The 16,090-nt window shown below is 38.9% G+C and overlaps 2 protein-coding genes across 3 annotated transcripts in view; both read left to right on the forward strand.

Annotated features, from left to right (window-relative positions):
- Positions 1-2,398, forward strand: part of GMCL1 (germ cell-less 1, spermatogenesis associated) — a 47,945-nt gene extending 45,547 nt beyond the window's left edge. For both annotated transcript variants that reach the window (XM_032652909.1, XM_032652908.1), the window contains one exon: positions 997-2,398. In XM_032652909.1, the coding sequence (XP_032508800.1) occupies positions 997-1,125 (129 nt within the window). In that variant the 3' untranslated portion in view covers positions 1,126-2,398. The remainder of the gene's footprint in view (positions 1-996) is intronic.
- A 4,618-nt stretch (positions 2,399-7,016) lies between these two features.
- SNRNP27 (small nuclear ribonucleoprotein U4/U6.U5 subunit 27) lies at positions 7,017-15,442 on the forward strand. Its single transcript, XM_032652918.1, has 6 exons — positions 7,017-7,129; positions 8,133-8,253; positions 9,403-9,515; positions 10,322-10,401; positions 14,016-14,080; positions 15,033-15,442. The coding sequence occupies exons 1-6, from the start codon at positions 7,096-7,098 to the stop codon at positions 15,085-15,087; spliced, it is 468 nt and encodes a 155-aa protein (XP_032508809.1). The 5' UTR covers positions 7,017-7,095; the 3' UTR covers positions 15,088-15,442.
- Positions 15,443-16,090: the final 648 nt, after the last annotated feature.

Genomic DNA, 16,090 nt, shown 5'->3' on the forward strand with positions numbered 1-16,090 from the left:
TCTTGCTGCTCCCCCAACACAGAAGCTGTGTCCAGTTGAGCCTTTGTCAATCACTCAAATGTTGCAGTTTTTGTCCCTCTTCATTGCAGGAGCACATGCTTCCATTAAACATTTTAAATTCTAGATTTAAACAGTATTTTAATAGTATATTCTCCAAAATGTATAAAGGTGAAACTAATGCATATTATTTCAGTATCCAAGTATTTAAAAAGTAGGAGTTCTCATGTCAGTGCTACGGCTTATATTCTGAGGATTTATTCTGTTCACCAAATACTGCTGATAAAGGGTTCCAGAGATCTGTAGCATTGAGTGAGTGAGGGTTCCATTCGTCACTCTCAGGTGTAGTATCAACTCCTTTCTCTGTGGAATTTCAGGTCATTCTCATGTGTATTCATGTAACTGAACCTGAAATTGATTTTACATGATAATGTATTTTAGGTTCCAAGAGACAAATAACATGTTTGCATTAGAGACAGTGGGAAATCTTAGACAAGAGTGGGAACCATGCTCATTGGTGATAATAATGACTCCCCACCTTCATCCCAAGTATTTGCTATACATAAAGACCATCAGACGTTGAAGCCAAATGAGAAGTGTGTGTATTTGTGCACTGTATCTGTTCATAAAATATGTAGTTACTTGATTAGAAATTTTTCAGTAATGAAAATTACTACCGTTATTTATTACTTAATATATAGCTGGCTTTGTGAGCCCTCTATGTGCATTGTCTCATTTAATCCTCAGTGTAATCATATGAGGTAGGTACTCTTATTGTCCCCTTTTACAGTAAGGAAGCTGTAGTTGATAAGGTCAGTGACTTGCCCAAGGTCACACAGCTAGTGGGTGGGAGTTTTGAGATTTGAGCAGTGACTCTCAGACTCCAGATGCATACTTTTAACCACCATACTAACCTTCAGTTTACTCAATTCAACAGTTTGGTTCTCTGTTTTATTTTTATAATATTACTATTATTAAAGCAACAAATTTGTTTTATAGGAACAAGTAGTGATGAACTTGGACAGCAGGCTTCTGATCTTCCCTTTATATATCTGCTGTAACTTCCTGTATATATCTCCAGAAAAAAGAACTGAAAATAATCACCATCCAGAAAATCCAGAAAACTGAGGATCTCATCAGCTGGAAACAGTAGCACTTTGTAAACTTTTTTGGCCAGCTTTAATTTAATGGCCCTGCAGATATTCACATCTAAGGTGACTAACAGTGACAAAGGCCTTATGAACTGTTCAGATAATACAGAAGACTATTCTTATCCTCATTATATTTCTATGCATATATAAAAAAACATTTTAAAGCCAAGAAAATATCTGTCAAACCGTTTGTTTTAAAGATGTCGACTCATGCTTTTTAATTTGGCATCAGTAGAAAATTGCCGTAGGTAAATTTCACATTTCTCTGCAACCAAATATAGAGTTAATTTTTAGCTTGAACTTTGATCCTACCTAATGTTAGTGAACCTCAATTATCCATCTGTAAGTTTTATTTTTATTTGGCTAAAAGAATGCTAAAGGAATAATTTGGCCAATTATAAATGCTGTTTCAGTTGGTGTGTTTAAAGCTGTCCTTTAATTTTTCAACTGCTCTTTATGATTCCTCCTCCTAGTCAAATATTCTTCCAATCTATATATGTTTTTAATCATTAAAATTTTTTTTCATGGTTTTGAAGACTGAGGAACTTTTTCTTTAACTTAAACATTTTCATGCTATTTTATTTTGCTTTTTATTGATATTTAGCTTTACTAAGATTTTAACAACAAAAAAATCAGGTTCAGACTTTCAAATGAACTTGGATGGGGGAGAAAATCAGTTGGATTCTGAGGATATTCCTTTGCCTTACATGGTCTTTTCTTTGACATTCTGTACAGCTCTATTATTAGGTCACAGATTATTTATGTACCAAATATTACACTTTAAACATTCTCATATTCTGTGATCTTTTTATTTATGTTCAAATTTTTTAAATTGGGAATCCTATTCCTACTTAAGCTCAGGACTTTACAACCTCTGAATTGAGTGCCTTTGAGTTACACATGCTATTAGAAATCTCATAGTAAATGTAAATAAGGTCGGAGGATATCATATAGAAGCTGATAATAAAACATTAATGTACAAATAGAACTTATTTTTGTCAAAAATGAGATGTACATTTGTCATGATTTATATATGTTGGTTTCTTGTGTTTACTGCTGTTTTGAAAATAGCCATGCTCATTGTCTTTCCAGTCAAAGTGAGTACTTTTTGTGATTAATGTATATTTTTAGTATGTTTTAAGAAAAATGGGAATTACTTTTGTGTATCTGTACAAATAAATACTCATTTGGAAAAAAAAATCAGCTATTATATAAAATGACCAAAATAAAAAAATGAGTTGAAACCAGAATTTTTCTTCCAAGTTAGATTTTTTCCAATTAGATTTAACTTTTAGAATTTATTGCTAGTTTTTCTTCCCTAGTGATATGTCCATAGATTCATAAATCACTTTTATCCTTTCAAAATTCATCCTCATGGTAAATTTAAAGGAAGCTTTTAAATGCCTTCCCTATCTCCACCCCTAGAACTGTAGTAAAAAATCCAATAATTTGGCTGTATTGAGGCTTCATTTCTTGTTTTTGTATTTGGCTATAACTATATATCTCTTCCATGAGATGCTTTTGTTTTTTTCCTATCTATGGTAATATCAGAGGTTCCTCACCCTTACATATTAAAAAATATAAATAAATACCAAACAAATTGAATTCTTTGAATAATTGAATTTTTCCAAATCTTGGGAGTAAAGATACTTAAAATTTGAGTATATTAGTGAGTAAAATTATTTCATTTCACTTATATGAATTAATCAAATTGGAATTACATATGGTTCCTGTCCATTCTTTGTTTCCTGGCCAAATTGCTTATGTCATTCACAGATAAAATAAATATTTGTTCAGTCATAAGTAGGTTGTGTTCTCATTGGAGAAACTGGTAATTGTCAGCTAGTACTTCACGTTGATAGTAAAGATCTGCTTTTGTTTTCTTACCAAATACTTTAATGTTTGCATACTTTTCATTCTTTATAATTGGAATATTTTCAATAAAGTATTAAAAGTGTCAGCTGAAGTATCATATAAACTATTATATATGAAGGTGTTTGTCAGCTTTTGCCTTATAACCTTTGCCAAGTGTTTTTTTAAGCTGCAAGGGCTAGAAAACAACATTACCCACTAATAATTATTTTTACTTGGCTATCAGTAAAGAAGAGGTCCTTAAGAGAAAATGTTCTAGAGTTCCATGCTAAATTATTAAAGAGAGATATGAATGTACCTTTCCTTTTTTTTTTCTTAAATAAATTTGGCTTGAAACTTAGCAAGGTAGGCAAAATTAAATGAATGTTGTAGTCATTAGCTTTTTAACCAAGTGTTTAGCAGCCAACATTTTATCGCATTTCAAGTCTTTAAATAGGATTCATTGCCATCATTAATGAGCAGATTTCAACATCAAATGCAAAATTAGGGTTACCAAGAGTCAATTTGGCTTTCTAAATTTAAGTTAATTAAAATTAAATAAAACTTATTAAAATTTACTTCCTCAATCACACTAGACCCATTGTAAGTGCTTAGTTAACCACATGTAACTAGTGTCTACTGTATTGGACAGTGCAGATATAGAATATTTCCATCATTGCAGAAAGTTCTGTCCAACAAAGGTGATCTAGAATATTGGACTGTTAACGCTGAAACTATGTCAGGAGTTATATTCACTTAAAGATGAACCCAAAAAAAAAAAAAAAAGATGAACCCATGTAAAGAATAGAAAGGATAATAGAGCCAGGGGTGCAAATGGTAGATAACTTGTCAATTACCTAGAACGATGTGTTGAATCATAATTTCAAGCAGTGTGTACCTAAATCACTTGACTACATTAAAAAACAAAAGTCATTGTACAGTTTCATCCCAACCACAGAGTTTGCAGTTCTTCCCAAAGTCCACGGTACAGGGATACAAAAGCAAAAAAAACCTCAAACATCATCAATCACTGTTAACTAGTGGTCAGACTGCATCTAAATTGCGTGGGGGGGGGGGGGGCGGAAATTACTGACTCAACAACATGCATCCATTTATAATGATCAAGTAGGATACTTTTGTAAAGGCTGGTGATTTTACATAAAATAGGACTAGAAGAGGTAAAACAAAGTTTAACCAAGGCTAAAAATAGTACATTTGCCGGAATCACAGATGGTTAATGTTGATTCTTATGTAAAGTACATACATACTTTACAGCTTGCCTTTACTGAAAAATTGCTGTCTGGTTGGGGAGGGAAGTTATAAGCAAGTGTGATTACAAGTGTTGACAGTACCCCAGCCCTACTCCACTCAAAACCCATTAAAATGGCCATTAGAATGAGAGAAACTCAGGTATTGAAAACAGGATTTTTCTTCCAGATACAGTGCTGGAAAATCTGCATTCTGAGAGCGGGCAACTTGATCAGTAAATAAGGAAGCCCTAGCAGAATACAGTTTCTATCCCACATCTTAAAGGGGGAGGAGCCACTTAGAGACATACTACTTCTTTTCCTGCCTATGGTTAATCTCAGGGCTGTCCCTTTAGGAAACTTACTCCTTTGGTTTTTTTCTTTCTCTTCTGTACTTTGCTTTTTTTCCCTCTATACTCACACCAATATTTTAAACATGCTTAAGTTTCTCCCATCTTTGAAAAACCTTCTACATTTACCTGCACCCACTGCCATATTTTGCCCTGCATAAGCCAAACTTCTCAAGAGGGTTTTATGCAGGGAATTCCCTGGTTGTCCAGTGGTTAAGACTCCGCTTTCACTGCCTTTCACTGCCATGGACCTGGGTTCGATCCCTGGTGGCAGAGCTAAGGTCCCACAAGTCGTGTGGTGCAGCCAAAAATAAAACAAAAGGTTATACAAGTTCTCTCTCCACTGCAAAAGCTATTCACAACCCAACTCCACTAAAACTGAGTCAGCAAAGACTTTGTTGCTAAATCCTTTAGGTTAGATGTGGGGGTTTTTTTTCCATTCCTTTTAACATTTAAAATTCACCGCTTTGTTCTTAAAAACAGCAGCCTTCTCTTAAAACGTCTCTGACCTCACACTCAATGGGTTTTCCTTCTCTCTCTCTGGCTCCCCCTTAGTCTCATTTTGGGGTTCTTCCTCTAGCTGTCTCCAGGCCCTTTTCTCTCAGCCTCCCCGGGGTGGTTTCATGCACTCTCATGGCTTCAAATGAACATCTATGTTCTGACAATTCCTTTTTTTGGAATCAAAAAATCAGCCTAGATCTCTCTTCCAAGCTCCAGATAACACATCTAGTTGGCATCTCCTTTTGGATGTTCAGAATGGCACCTCAGATTAGTATGTCCAAGATCTGAACATATGGTCTTTACCCAAAACTTATATTATGTACCTCAGCAAATGATGCTACCATCTACCCAGTTGCACAAACCAGAAACCTGGATGTCATTGTTGAATCTAAAATTCTATCATTCTCTGCCTCCAAAAATCAAGTTTTTCCAGTTTTATCAATTACTTCTCAAATTCAGCCACTTTTCACCTTACCTACTGGTAACACTCTAGTACAGGCCACTGGAGTTTCCAATCTAGATTATTGTACCATCCTCCCTAGGTGTTCTCCCCCTGTAGTCAAGTCTCCAGGGACCCAAAGTGTTCTCTGAATAAACGCAAATGTGATTCCCTCCGGTCCTCAAAGCCCTTCAAAGGCTATTGCTTTTGCCTCAGGATAACTCTACCATAGCTTACAAGTTTTCTAGCCTTGTCTTTACATTTCACTCCTTGCTGCCTAGGTGGCTGCCATACTTCTTTAGTTCTCTACTTTTAGCCTGTCTGCTCCCTTGCCTCTTGCCCTGGCATATGCAGTCTCCTTTGCCCAGACAATCTCTTCCACCTGTCCACACCACAAAAATCACCCCATTTGACCCGGCTAATTTCTACTCATCCCTAAGGTCTCGTTTGGACATCATTTCCTCCTGGAAACTTTTCTTGAGAAGCTTTCCCCTCAAACCAGTTAGGTACCCACTTTATGTGCACTCATAATATCTTGTTCTGCCCCTCTCAATGCATCTTGACACTTTATCCCTCACTGGACTGCAAGCTACTCAAGAGCAGAGTTGTTTTTTTCATTGATTAAATCCTCTGGCACATAGGTGTGCAATAAACATTTGTGTGAATAATTGTATTAATCATGCCTTTATTTCTTTCATTTTCTGCTGTTTTGACATCTGGGGCCTTGCTGAGACTGCCCTTCCCAGGGCTAGCTAATTTCTAGAGATAGCAAAAGACTCCCCTTCTGAGTGTGCCTTTCATATGCAAACCAGCCAGGGGAAAGCCCGTTCTCTCCAACCACCTCCTTTATCAAGCTCACAAGCCAAGGCATTTTTCCTCTGCTATAATGACCCCAGGGCCAGGTAACAGCTCTGGACAGCCCCTAAATCCCAAGGCCCGCTGTAATTATTCAAACTAATCAGTCTTAAACCTACTTAGCCTGCTTCCCAGCCTCTGCTATTCCCTCCCACAAAACTCAGTAAAAGCTCTCAACCATATTTTATTTCCCCTTTCCCCCTCTGCCTCCTGACCCACCCTAGTTCTTCCCCGGGTGGACTTAAAACTATTTGCGTATGCTGTGTTTACAATTGGTTTGGTATGAAATATTTTATGCATGTGGACAAGACAGTCGGAAAGAAAAATGGAGGGGGGAGGAATGAGAACTGTGTTAGGGTGGTTTATATATGGCTTTTTCCAGACATTTCTATAATAACATCAGGCAACACATTTTAACGCCCACCGTGGACAAAGAAGATGGGGAAGCCACCTCGAACCGAGGGTTGAAAGAGCAGACAGGATAACTCTGCTCTCAACGAAAACTCCGGGCTCGGAAGAGGGGGCATCGGGCCGGGGCCGCGTGATTCTGCGCAAGCGCATCACCGCCCGCCTTCCTTAGAAGCCGGAACCCTGACGACTCGTTTCGACGCTTCCCAGGCTGCAGGGAAAGCTCAGTTCCCCGCCCTCCCGGAAGTTGTTGCACAGTCGTTTCCGGGGCGGCGTGAGGTTGGGGAGGACTCCGAATGGGTCGTAGCCGCAGCCGGTCCCCGCGAAGGGGTGAGTCCAGAAGCAGTTCTGAGGGTCTGGGGCTCGGTCGAAGACCCGTCCCCCATTTTGTTCCCAGTCCAAGGGCCGCGGAGAGGGGGGGACCTTTTCTCAGGAGGAGAAGAGAGGGGGTGGATGGGGAACGAAGGCCTGGGCCCTACACGTTTTAGCCCTCGGATTTGAAGGCAGTTTTTTCCCGAAGTTGGGGTTTCGCCGACCCTTTGTCACCCTCATACAGTAACTTTTGTTGTACTTGTGGCTGGGGAATGTAGAGTCAGGCCACGGTTCCCTTAACTTCTGGGTGACCGATTGCAAGTCATTCAGCCTTCCTGCGTCCGAGTTCCCGTAATTAGACATTGGGGGTAATATTGCTTACCTTTAAAAACTGAAGTGAGAATTGATGCCACACTGCGTAACACTCAGCATGTGATACCGCCAGGTTCTTAAATGCTCAGGGTTTCCTTCCCAGTTTATAGTAGGGAAATCGATGGTTAGGAGTTTGCGTGCAGGGAGCTCACCTCGTAAGCTCCCCTCGTAATGTCTTCTGGCCCATGAAGTGGGCAGTGAGAGGTAGAGAAGCCAGGACTTGGATCGGGAGATGTCAGGTAGTTCCTCGATTCTGCCCCCTCGTTAGTTTTTATCACCTTCAGCTAATCAGGGTTGATCTTAAAAGTTAAATGAGCCCTCGAGCCACAAAGGGCTATTGAGCACTTAACATGTTCTCAATCGGAATTGAGAGCTGCTGTTGAAGTCGAATACACACCGGATTTCTTTGATTTAATGCGGAAAAAAGAAAGAATAAAGTGTCCATTTTTTTATAATGAACACATGTTGAAATGCTAATAGTTTGGATATATTGGGTTAAATCTATACTGTTAAAATTAATTTCATGCGTCTTTTTTACTTTTTTAATGTGACATCTAGAAATGGCGCGCATTATATTACTATTGGTCAGCGCAGCATCCAGTAGATCTTGGAGGTAATTTTCGGCTCTACAATTTTGTGTTTACATTAGAGCGTAGGCGGTCCCGGTCCACCTCCCGAGAGAGAGAACGCAGGCGCCGAGAAAGGTCCCGGTCCCGAGAGCGAGACCGGAGAAGAAGCCGCTCTCGATCCCCGCACAGAAGACGTTCCAGGTAAGTGCAGAAAATAACCAGAAGTTTTACCACAGCTTTGTAGTCGCTGCGCTTGACTCTGTTGTTATCACTTACAAAGGCACTTATGATTTCATGAAATGAGGGGAACTTTATCCCACTTTATTCTAAACCTAACATTCCCATTGATAAAATGGGGTTGATAACATTCCACATAGTAGAGTTGCCGTGAGGAGTAAATGAGAAATAATACATGAAAAGCACTTAGCAAGAGTAAGAAATAAGTGTTTTGTATTTTTGTCTTGCTTTTTTATTTACTTTTGGTGATAATAATTTATTCAAGTATATAATCAAGAATGTGAGGGCTTCTTGAGAGTCCGCCTGCCGATGCAGGGGACACAGGCTCGTGCCACGGTCCGGGAAGATCCCACATGCCGCAGAGCGGCTGGGCCCGTGGGCCATGGCCGCTGAGCCTGCGCGTCCGGAGCCTGTGGTCCGCAACGGGAGAGGCCAGAACAGTGAGAGACCCGCGTACCGCAAAAAAACAAAAAAAACCAGAATGTGAGATCTTGGAAGAATCTTAGAAGTGGACTCTGATTCTTTTTTTTTTCTTTTAAATAAATTTATATATTTATTTTTGGACGCGTTTGGTCTTTGTTGCTGCATGCAGGCTTCTTATTGTGATGGCCTCTCTTGTTGCGGAGCACTGGCTCTAGGCACGCAGGTGTCAGTAGTTGTGGCTCACAGACTCTAGAGCACAGGCTCAGTAGTTGTGGCGCACCGGCTTAGTTGCTCCATGGCATGTGGGATCTTCCTGGCCCAGGGATCGATCCCGTGTTCCCTGCATTGGCAGGCGGATTCTTAACCAATGTGCCGCCAGGGAAGTCCTTGGACTCTGATTCTTAATAAGCATCAGACACATTTGTTTGCTTTGTTGCTTTTTTCTGCCTTACAGAAAATTTTTTTGGCCCTAGCTACACTGAGTGTAACTGATGATTAAACAATAATTTTTTGCTAACAGTCAGGGCCTAGGCAGAACCTTCTTCCTCATTCTGCTTTGGGGAACAAATTCCTGGTGCTCTAGAGCCTGGCTTTTGTTCAGCCTTTACTTTGCAGGCACTCATGTATATCTGTGCTCATCAGCACAAGTAGCCAGGTATGTCTCTGACATTTTTACTTATTAAATTTTAGATCCCCAAGACGACATAGATCCACATCTCCTTCCCCTTCTCGACTAAAAGAAAGAAGAGATGAGGAGAAGAAAGAAACAAAAGAAACAAAGAGCAAAGAACGTCAGATAACTGGTAATGTTATTAGATAAATAACTGTAGGAAAAGTACAGCCATGTTTAGATAACTACAGTTATAAAATTATAAAAGTATAATTTTTGAACATTTAACTATTAAGTTTTTAATAGTGTTCATTGCATGTAGTTTTGAGATGTTGTTTTAGTTGTACCTTAGTTGCTGGTTATCTGGTGCTCTAGATACAAGGACAGTTAAAAACATGAGAATATTATATTTTGGAAGTATCGTCAAAACTAGTGTTCTGTCTGATATTAAAGGTGGTCCTTCCTAAAGGCTCCAAGCATGTCCTTTTAAAAACACTTATTTATTTATTTTTTGCTGCGTTGGGTCTTCGTTGCCGAGTGGGGGCCACCCTTCATTGCAGTGCGTGGGCTTCTCATTATGGTGGCCTTTCTTTTTGCAGAGCACGGGCTCCAGGCACATGGGCTTCAGTAGTTGTGGCTCGCGGGCTCTAGAGTGCCGGCTCAGCAGTTGTGGTGCACAGGCTTAGTTGCTCTGCGGCATGTAGGATCCTCCTGGACCAGGGATCAAACCTGTGTCCCCTGCATTGGCAGGCAGATTCCTATCCCCTGTGCCACCAGGGAAGCCCCCAAGCATGTCCTTTTAAGCAGTCTCTTACGATGGAGGATGGAGAGCGCAATCCTTCCTTGCCCCTTAAGTTATATGCTATCCAAATTGAGGAATTTCTATCATTAAACTCAAGTCTTTAGCTAATTGTTTAGTGTATTCTCTGCTGGTAAGCCACCTCTTTTTTTATATGTATACACTGATAGAGTTTAAAATTTTGTCACTTATTTTTGTAGAGGAAGACTTGGAGGGCAAAACAGAGGAAGAAATAGAAATGATGAAGTTAATGGGATTTGCCTCCTTTGACTCCACAAAAGTAAGTAAAACATGTAGCCAGTTAAGTATTCTTATTTGAATTGATCTGTCCCATATTCTTTTACTATCACTTGTAATTTCTTTCATTGATACAAGTTTTTTGTTAGAAGACAGTAACTATCTGTGTGAAGGGATTTGAAAGCAAAGAGAAGGAAGTGGTGAGCTGCCATTGGAATTCAGGGAGTATTTGCCTGGGATATTTGAGTTAGATCTTAAAGGGCCAGTAGAGGTGATCAGACAAAGAAGAGGAGGACCATGATTTGAAGCAGGGGGAAAAGCTCATGACAATGCCATGTAGGCATTAAAGAGCATAGAGTATTGTGGGAATTTCAAATTCAGTGACTAGTGAAAGCATGTTGGTGGGCTGGTGGCTACGAATGAGGCTAGAAATAGAGGTGGGAGGCAAATCGCAGAAGGCTTGTGATATCCTTAGCCATGCTGAGGAACTTAGAGTTGATTCTTTAGGTGATGAGAGGAAGCAGTGGTTTTTAAGCAAGGGAGCAACATACGTGTGTTTTAGAATGATGATCTGGGGCTTCATGGAGGACAAATGGGAGGCTGAGAGAACTGCCGTCGTGCAGTGAAAGATGATGAAGGCCTGAACTGAGAAGAGGGGCTGGAATATGGAGAACCATTCAGGAACCAGAGTTAGTGGTGGTGGGATGGAGGTGAGTAGTCAGTGATGACTCTGAAGTGTCAGGCTGATAGGGTTAACCAAAGAAAGGATTATAGGAAGGGGAAATGCTATGAAACAGAACGACGCGCAACTGCCAGATAAAGATGGCATTGCGTAGTTGCATGCATATCTCATAGCTCAGAAGAGGGGTTGACAGGAGTTTGAATGCTCTCTAGCCCTGACCATAATCCTGGAGAGAATAAGGAAGTAGGGGAGGCAAAAGCGGGAGGGATTGTGGAGTGGGAGATGAAGAGAGGGAGGTGGGAGAGAGATAGGGAGATAGGAAAGTACGGCAAAGGGGAGATGGAGGGAGAGAGGAAATTGAATGAAGAGAGAAGGGAGGATAGAGAGAGGAAGCTAGTAAGGATAGGCAGGGAGAGTGTGTGTGGAGAGAGAGAAAATATATTTTTAAAACTTTCTTTTATAGAATTTTAAGTCCTTTTAATTTTGCAAATTGAAGTTGAAATTTTTGAGGAGAGTTGTCAAAAATAATCCGCTTCCCCTAATCTTGTGTTCCATTGAGTTGTGAATGGAGTGGGGTAATCTCAGGTGCTATAAGAGTTTCTTTCTAGCCGATGTGATTATGTGGGGCTCCCATGTATGTTTTTAAATGACAGTGTATGACCTAAGAGGAGTACCAGAGGCATGACTGTTATGAGGTGAGAAAATTAAGAATGCGCTCTTGTTCCCACAAATGGTTATGTGAACCCCATTTTAGAATTTAATGCAGTTTATGTCTCAGGTTTTTTTCTTGAATATACCAAATCCTTATTTGTTATTCAAAAGAACATTTTATGAGTGAACTGGTTTATTAATACATATATTGGGTAAACATATGGATAAAAATATCTCCAAAATGAGACAACTAAATTTTATTGTTTTTAGAATAGTGAAGGACCTTCACTATTAGAATTCTTTTCTCTTTTGGTTTTACTGTTGCCAGATACTATGTTTGAAATTCCTGAGAATCAGATGTAGAGATGGAGCCACTACTTTTAAATGTAGTCTTTTAAATGTTTGTGTATAAAGGAGAAATTAAGTGAGAATTTATAGATCCCATAAAAATTATGGAGTACCACAAGAACAAATGATGTCAGTTGTTTTTTTTTTTTTTTTTTTTTGCGGTACGCGGGCCTCTTACTGTTGTGGCCTCTCCCGTTGCGGAGCACAGGCCCCGGATGCGCAGCCCCAGCGGCCATGGCTCACAGGCCCAGCCGCTCCGCGGCATGTGGGATCTTCCCGGACTGGGGCACGAACCCGTGTCCCCTGCATCGGCAGGCGGACTCTCAACCACTGCGCCACCAGGGAAGCCCAGTTGTTTTTTTTAATGACATCTACAAGGATGTTAATTTAATTCATATGCAGTTGGCTTCATGACTATCAGTTACAAAGTCTCTCAGCTCATTTGTATTTTTCAGTAATGTGTATCTTGTGATATTTCATCATTAATCTATGGTGGAACCTCTTCATATGCCAACGTAGTCACTTATTTTCCCTTCCATTTTAGCATTCTAGAAAGTTTCAAAGTTTGGCTATGCTTATTAATGGATAATTTTCTATTCCAGCATGTAAATGAGAGGAGAGCTAATAATATACAACTCTGCAAATAGTTTTCAAAAATCAGAAAGCCTTTAGTAATTGAACTTAGTTAAAAGGTTAACATCATTTACTTTTTTTTCCAAGTCATGCCTACCTCCTATTCTTGGGAGGTTAAAATAATACACCTTAAGTAATTTACTCAGTATTCCCCCGGCCCCCAAAATGCAGTGAAAACAGGAATAGAAAAGGAAGACCAAATATACTTGTTTTAGCTCAACTTCAAATATATACCTCACCTGTGCATGCCAGTGGATAGGAATCATTTTTTTTGGCCTAACACAGATATCTAATAAGTATGCTAAACAGGGTACACGCCCATGTGTAATAATAGGGGAGGGAGGTTATGTGTGTGTTCCTGCACATGCACTCATGGTGGCATTAACTGGCAGTGTTCATACATTTAACAGTCATTTTCTGAGTACCTGCAAGTGCAGTAGCCTAGGATGTGACAGTTGCAAAGGTCACTCACAGCCATATCCCTCCATCAAGCTCCATATGAGCTTGCAGTCTGATGGGAAATAACATCATGTATATGATGTTATACATCATGATCATGCAGAGTAGAAAATGCAGGGTATTGTGAGGAAAGCACAGTTAACATTCTATGGGAGTTAGAGAAGAGGGTGCTTCCTGGCAGCTGGATCATTTGAATTGGGCCTTGAAGGATGCATAAGAACCAGATGGTTGAAGATTGGATGGGGGTCAGGAAGACAATTCAGGCATGAGGAACAGAAAGGGGAACAGGTTGAATCAAAAGACCCATAAAGGAATTACTGGAGAAAAAAAAAGTCCGAGATACAAGTGATAAAACATTAGCATCTGTTATTCTGATTCTTGATTTAAAAATCAAAACTTCAAGGCCTATGTAAGAAATAGGATTTAGATAGGAATGGTGACTGATTTGAGAATGCCATCAGTTAAGGTCATAAGTTAAATTTTTGTGAATGGATTTTTCTAGAGAAAATATCCATAACTTGTATTTGGCTTTGAAGAATTCTTTGACCAGAAAAGGTGAGGCTCTGCTACCCAATTTCCCTGTATGTCTTGCATATAATACATATACCATGAGTGTTTGTTGGTTTGAATATTGGTTTATTTGCTTAAGTGTGACTATAAAAAATGTGAACAGAGAGTTATAACGCTTGGGAGATCATGGGATACCATCAGGATCTGAAAATTCTTTCACTCATTGGACTATCTCATGCTTAAATGAATCTTGCCATTTAAGAGGGTCTGTGGGATGCAGCTCTTTGATCAAGGCATATAATACGTTCTTTCTCTGGTGTGTTGTTTGCTCGTTTGTGTGTGTGTTTTGTTTTTTGTTTCTTGCTTTTCTCCAGGGGAAAAAGGTGGATGGCTCTGTAAATGCCTATGCCATAAATGTGTCTCAGAAGAGGAAGTATAGGTATGCATAGCTGCCATTATTATGTTTGAACTAATATAAATTATATGCTTGGGAAAGAATTTTTTATGGGATAATGATGTTTGTAGGAAATGTAGCAGTTTTCCAAACAGTCCCTTACTTTAATAGTTTCCATATTGTCCCTTGTTTTAATCTTCCTTGTTTATATTCTTGTATGTTAAAATAGTTTCCCATTTACATGTGAACTAGTAACTATTATAAAGAAGGTAGTTGGCTTAAATATTTTAGGGCTCTAAGTAGTTCTTTCTTCAAAATAACATAGTCTTTAATTTCATTATAATTATAGGTTTTAAAATAGATTCCTCTTGAATTATTTACCTAACTTGATTGTATAAGGATTTCAACTGTAAATATCCTTCTGTTAAATATAGGTATATTTTATTAATACCACAGAACAAACCAATCCATACTTGAAATCTCACTGAATGAATGGAAAAGTCAAGACATCTTAAAACATTGCCTTTCTGTCTACATTTATCACTGATAAAAGACTAATATTCCAATTAATTTAGAATATGAATAGTGTGATCTGAGACTGCTGTGAGTTAAAGTACCAGCATCATCAACAGTCCATTGTAAAGTTACCTTCAATTAAGGTCTTATGGGGAGAACTAGTACAGTGTGAAATCAGATTTGCTTGATGGGTATGTATTTAGAAACTCTTCTCTATTTCCTTAAACTAGCTAGTTGTTTAGTGTTACCTAAAAGAAATATGGATTTTCAGTTGATTTTTTTTAAAGTCTGTAAAATCTTCCCAAATAATATTGGAAGTATATTTCCATACCTCTATTTGGATTTTAACTTTGAATACTTCTTGCCCTAGACTCTGCCATTTTAAAAATGGTTTATAGGTTTAATTTCTGAAGCAAGTGATTAGTTCTTTTATAAGACGAATCCAGAATTTTTTTAATGACAATAAATTTTCTCATCATAGGCAGTACATGAATCGAAAAGGTGGATTCAACAGACCTTTGGATTTCATTGCATGAGAATTGAAATATTGAAGAATGACTTTTTTTCCCCTCATCTTGATGAGAACAGTGGATTTTGTATTTTGTATTTAATATGCATCAAAAACAGGATCACAGTCCCTCCTCCTTGTAAAGTAAGAAAATTTTATTTATGATGTGTGTAGTTCACTTACCCTGCCTCAAAAAAAGGTTAAATATTACATTTTTTTCCTTTAGGAAATTTCATTTGGGGCAATCATCAACCCCATTTTTTTTTCCTTATTCCTATGGAAACTGTATATGTCTTCTTCTTGAATGCTCTTTATGACTTTTTAAAACACATAAGAGTAATTTGGAAGTAAGTTTCTCAAATAAAGCAATATTTTTACCCTTTTGTATTTGATACTTTTATTACTAGGTAAAAGAATCTCCCTACACGTTTTCTTTTTTCATACATAGATTTAAATATCATGATTCTTTATAGTTTAAAAATTAGAAGAATGAAAAAGTATAACTGGATTTTTGTATCTTCTGTGTTTTTTGCCCCCCAAATACCATTTTTCCCCAATAGAAAAGCAATACATGCTTATTATTTTAAAAATTTAAAAAAGCTTGGAAGAAATCAGAAAGTAGGGGAAAAAAGCCAAAAATCAGCCAATAATCTACCACCAGAATATTAATATTTTGGTATATGTGTTTCCAGGCTCCTATGGGTATGTATTTCTTGCCCCTACCCAAAGAGATCAGAATGTTTATGCCGCTCTCTTTTACTAATCCTTATACTCCCATGTACTGTGAACTTTTTATTTTGGCTGCATTGGGTTTTTGTTGCTGCACTTGGGCTATCTCTGGTTGCGGCGAGCTGGGGCTACTCTCTGTTGCAGTGCACGGGCTTCTTATTGCGGTGGCTTCTCTTGTTGCAGAGCATGGGCTGTAGGCGCGCAGGCTTCAGTAGTCGTGGCTTGCGGGCTCTAGAGCGCAGGCTCAGTAGTTGTGGTGCACGGGCTTAGCTGCTCCGCGGCATGTGGGATCTTCCCAGACC

This window comes from Phocoena sinus, chromosome 13 (genome assembly GCF_008692025.1).
Source record: "Phocoena sinus isolate mPhoSin1 chromosome 13, mPhoSin1.pri, whole genome shotgun sequence".
NCBI classification, from domain to species: Eukaryota; Metazoa; Chordata; class Mammalia; order Artiodactyla; family Phocoenidae; genus Phocoena; species Phocoena sinus.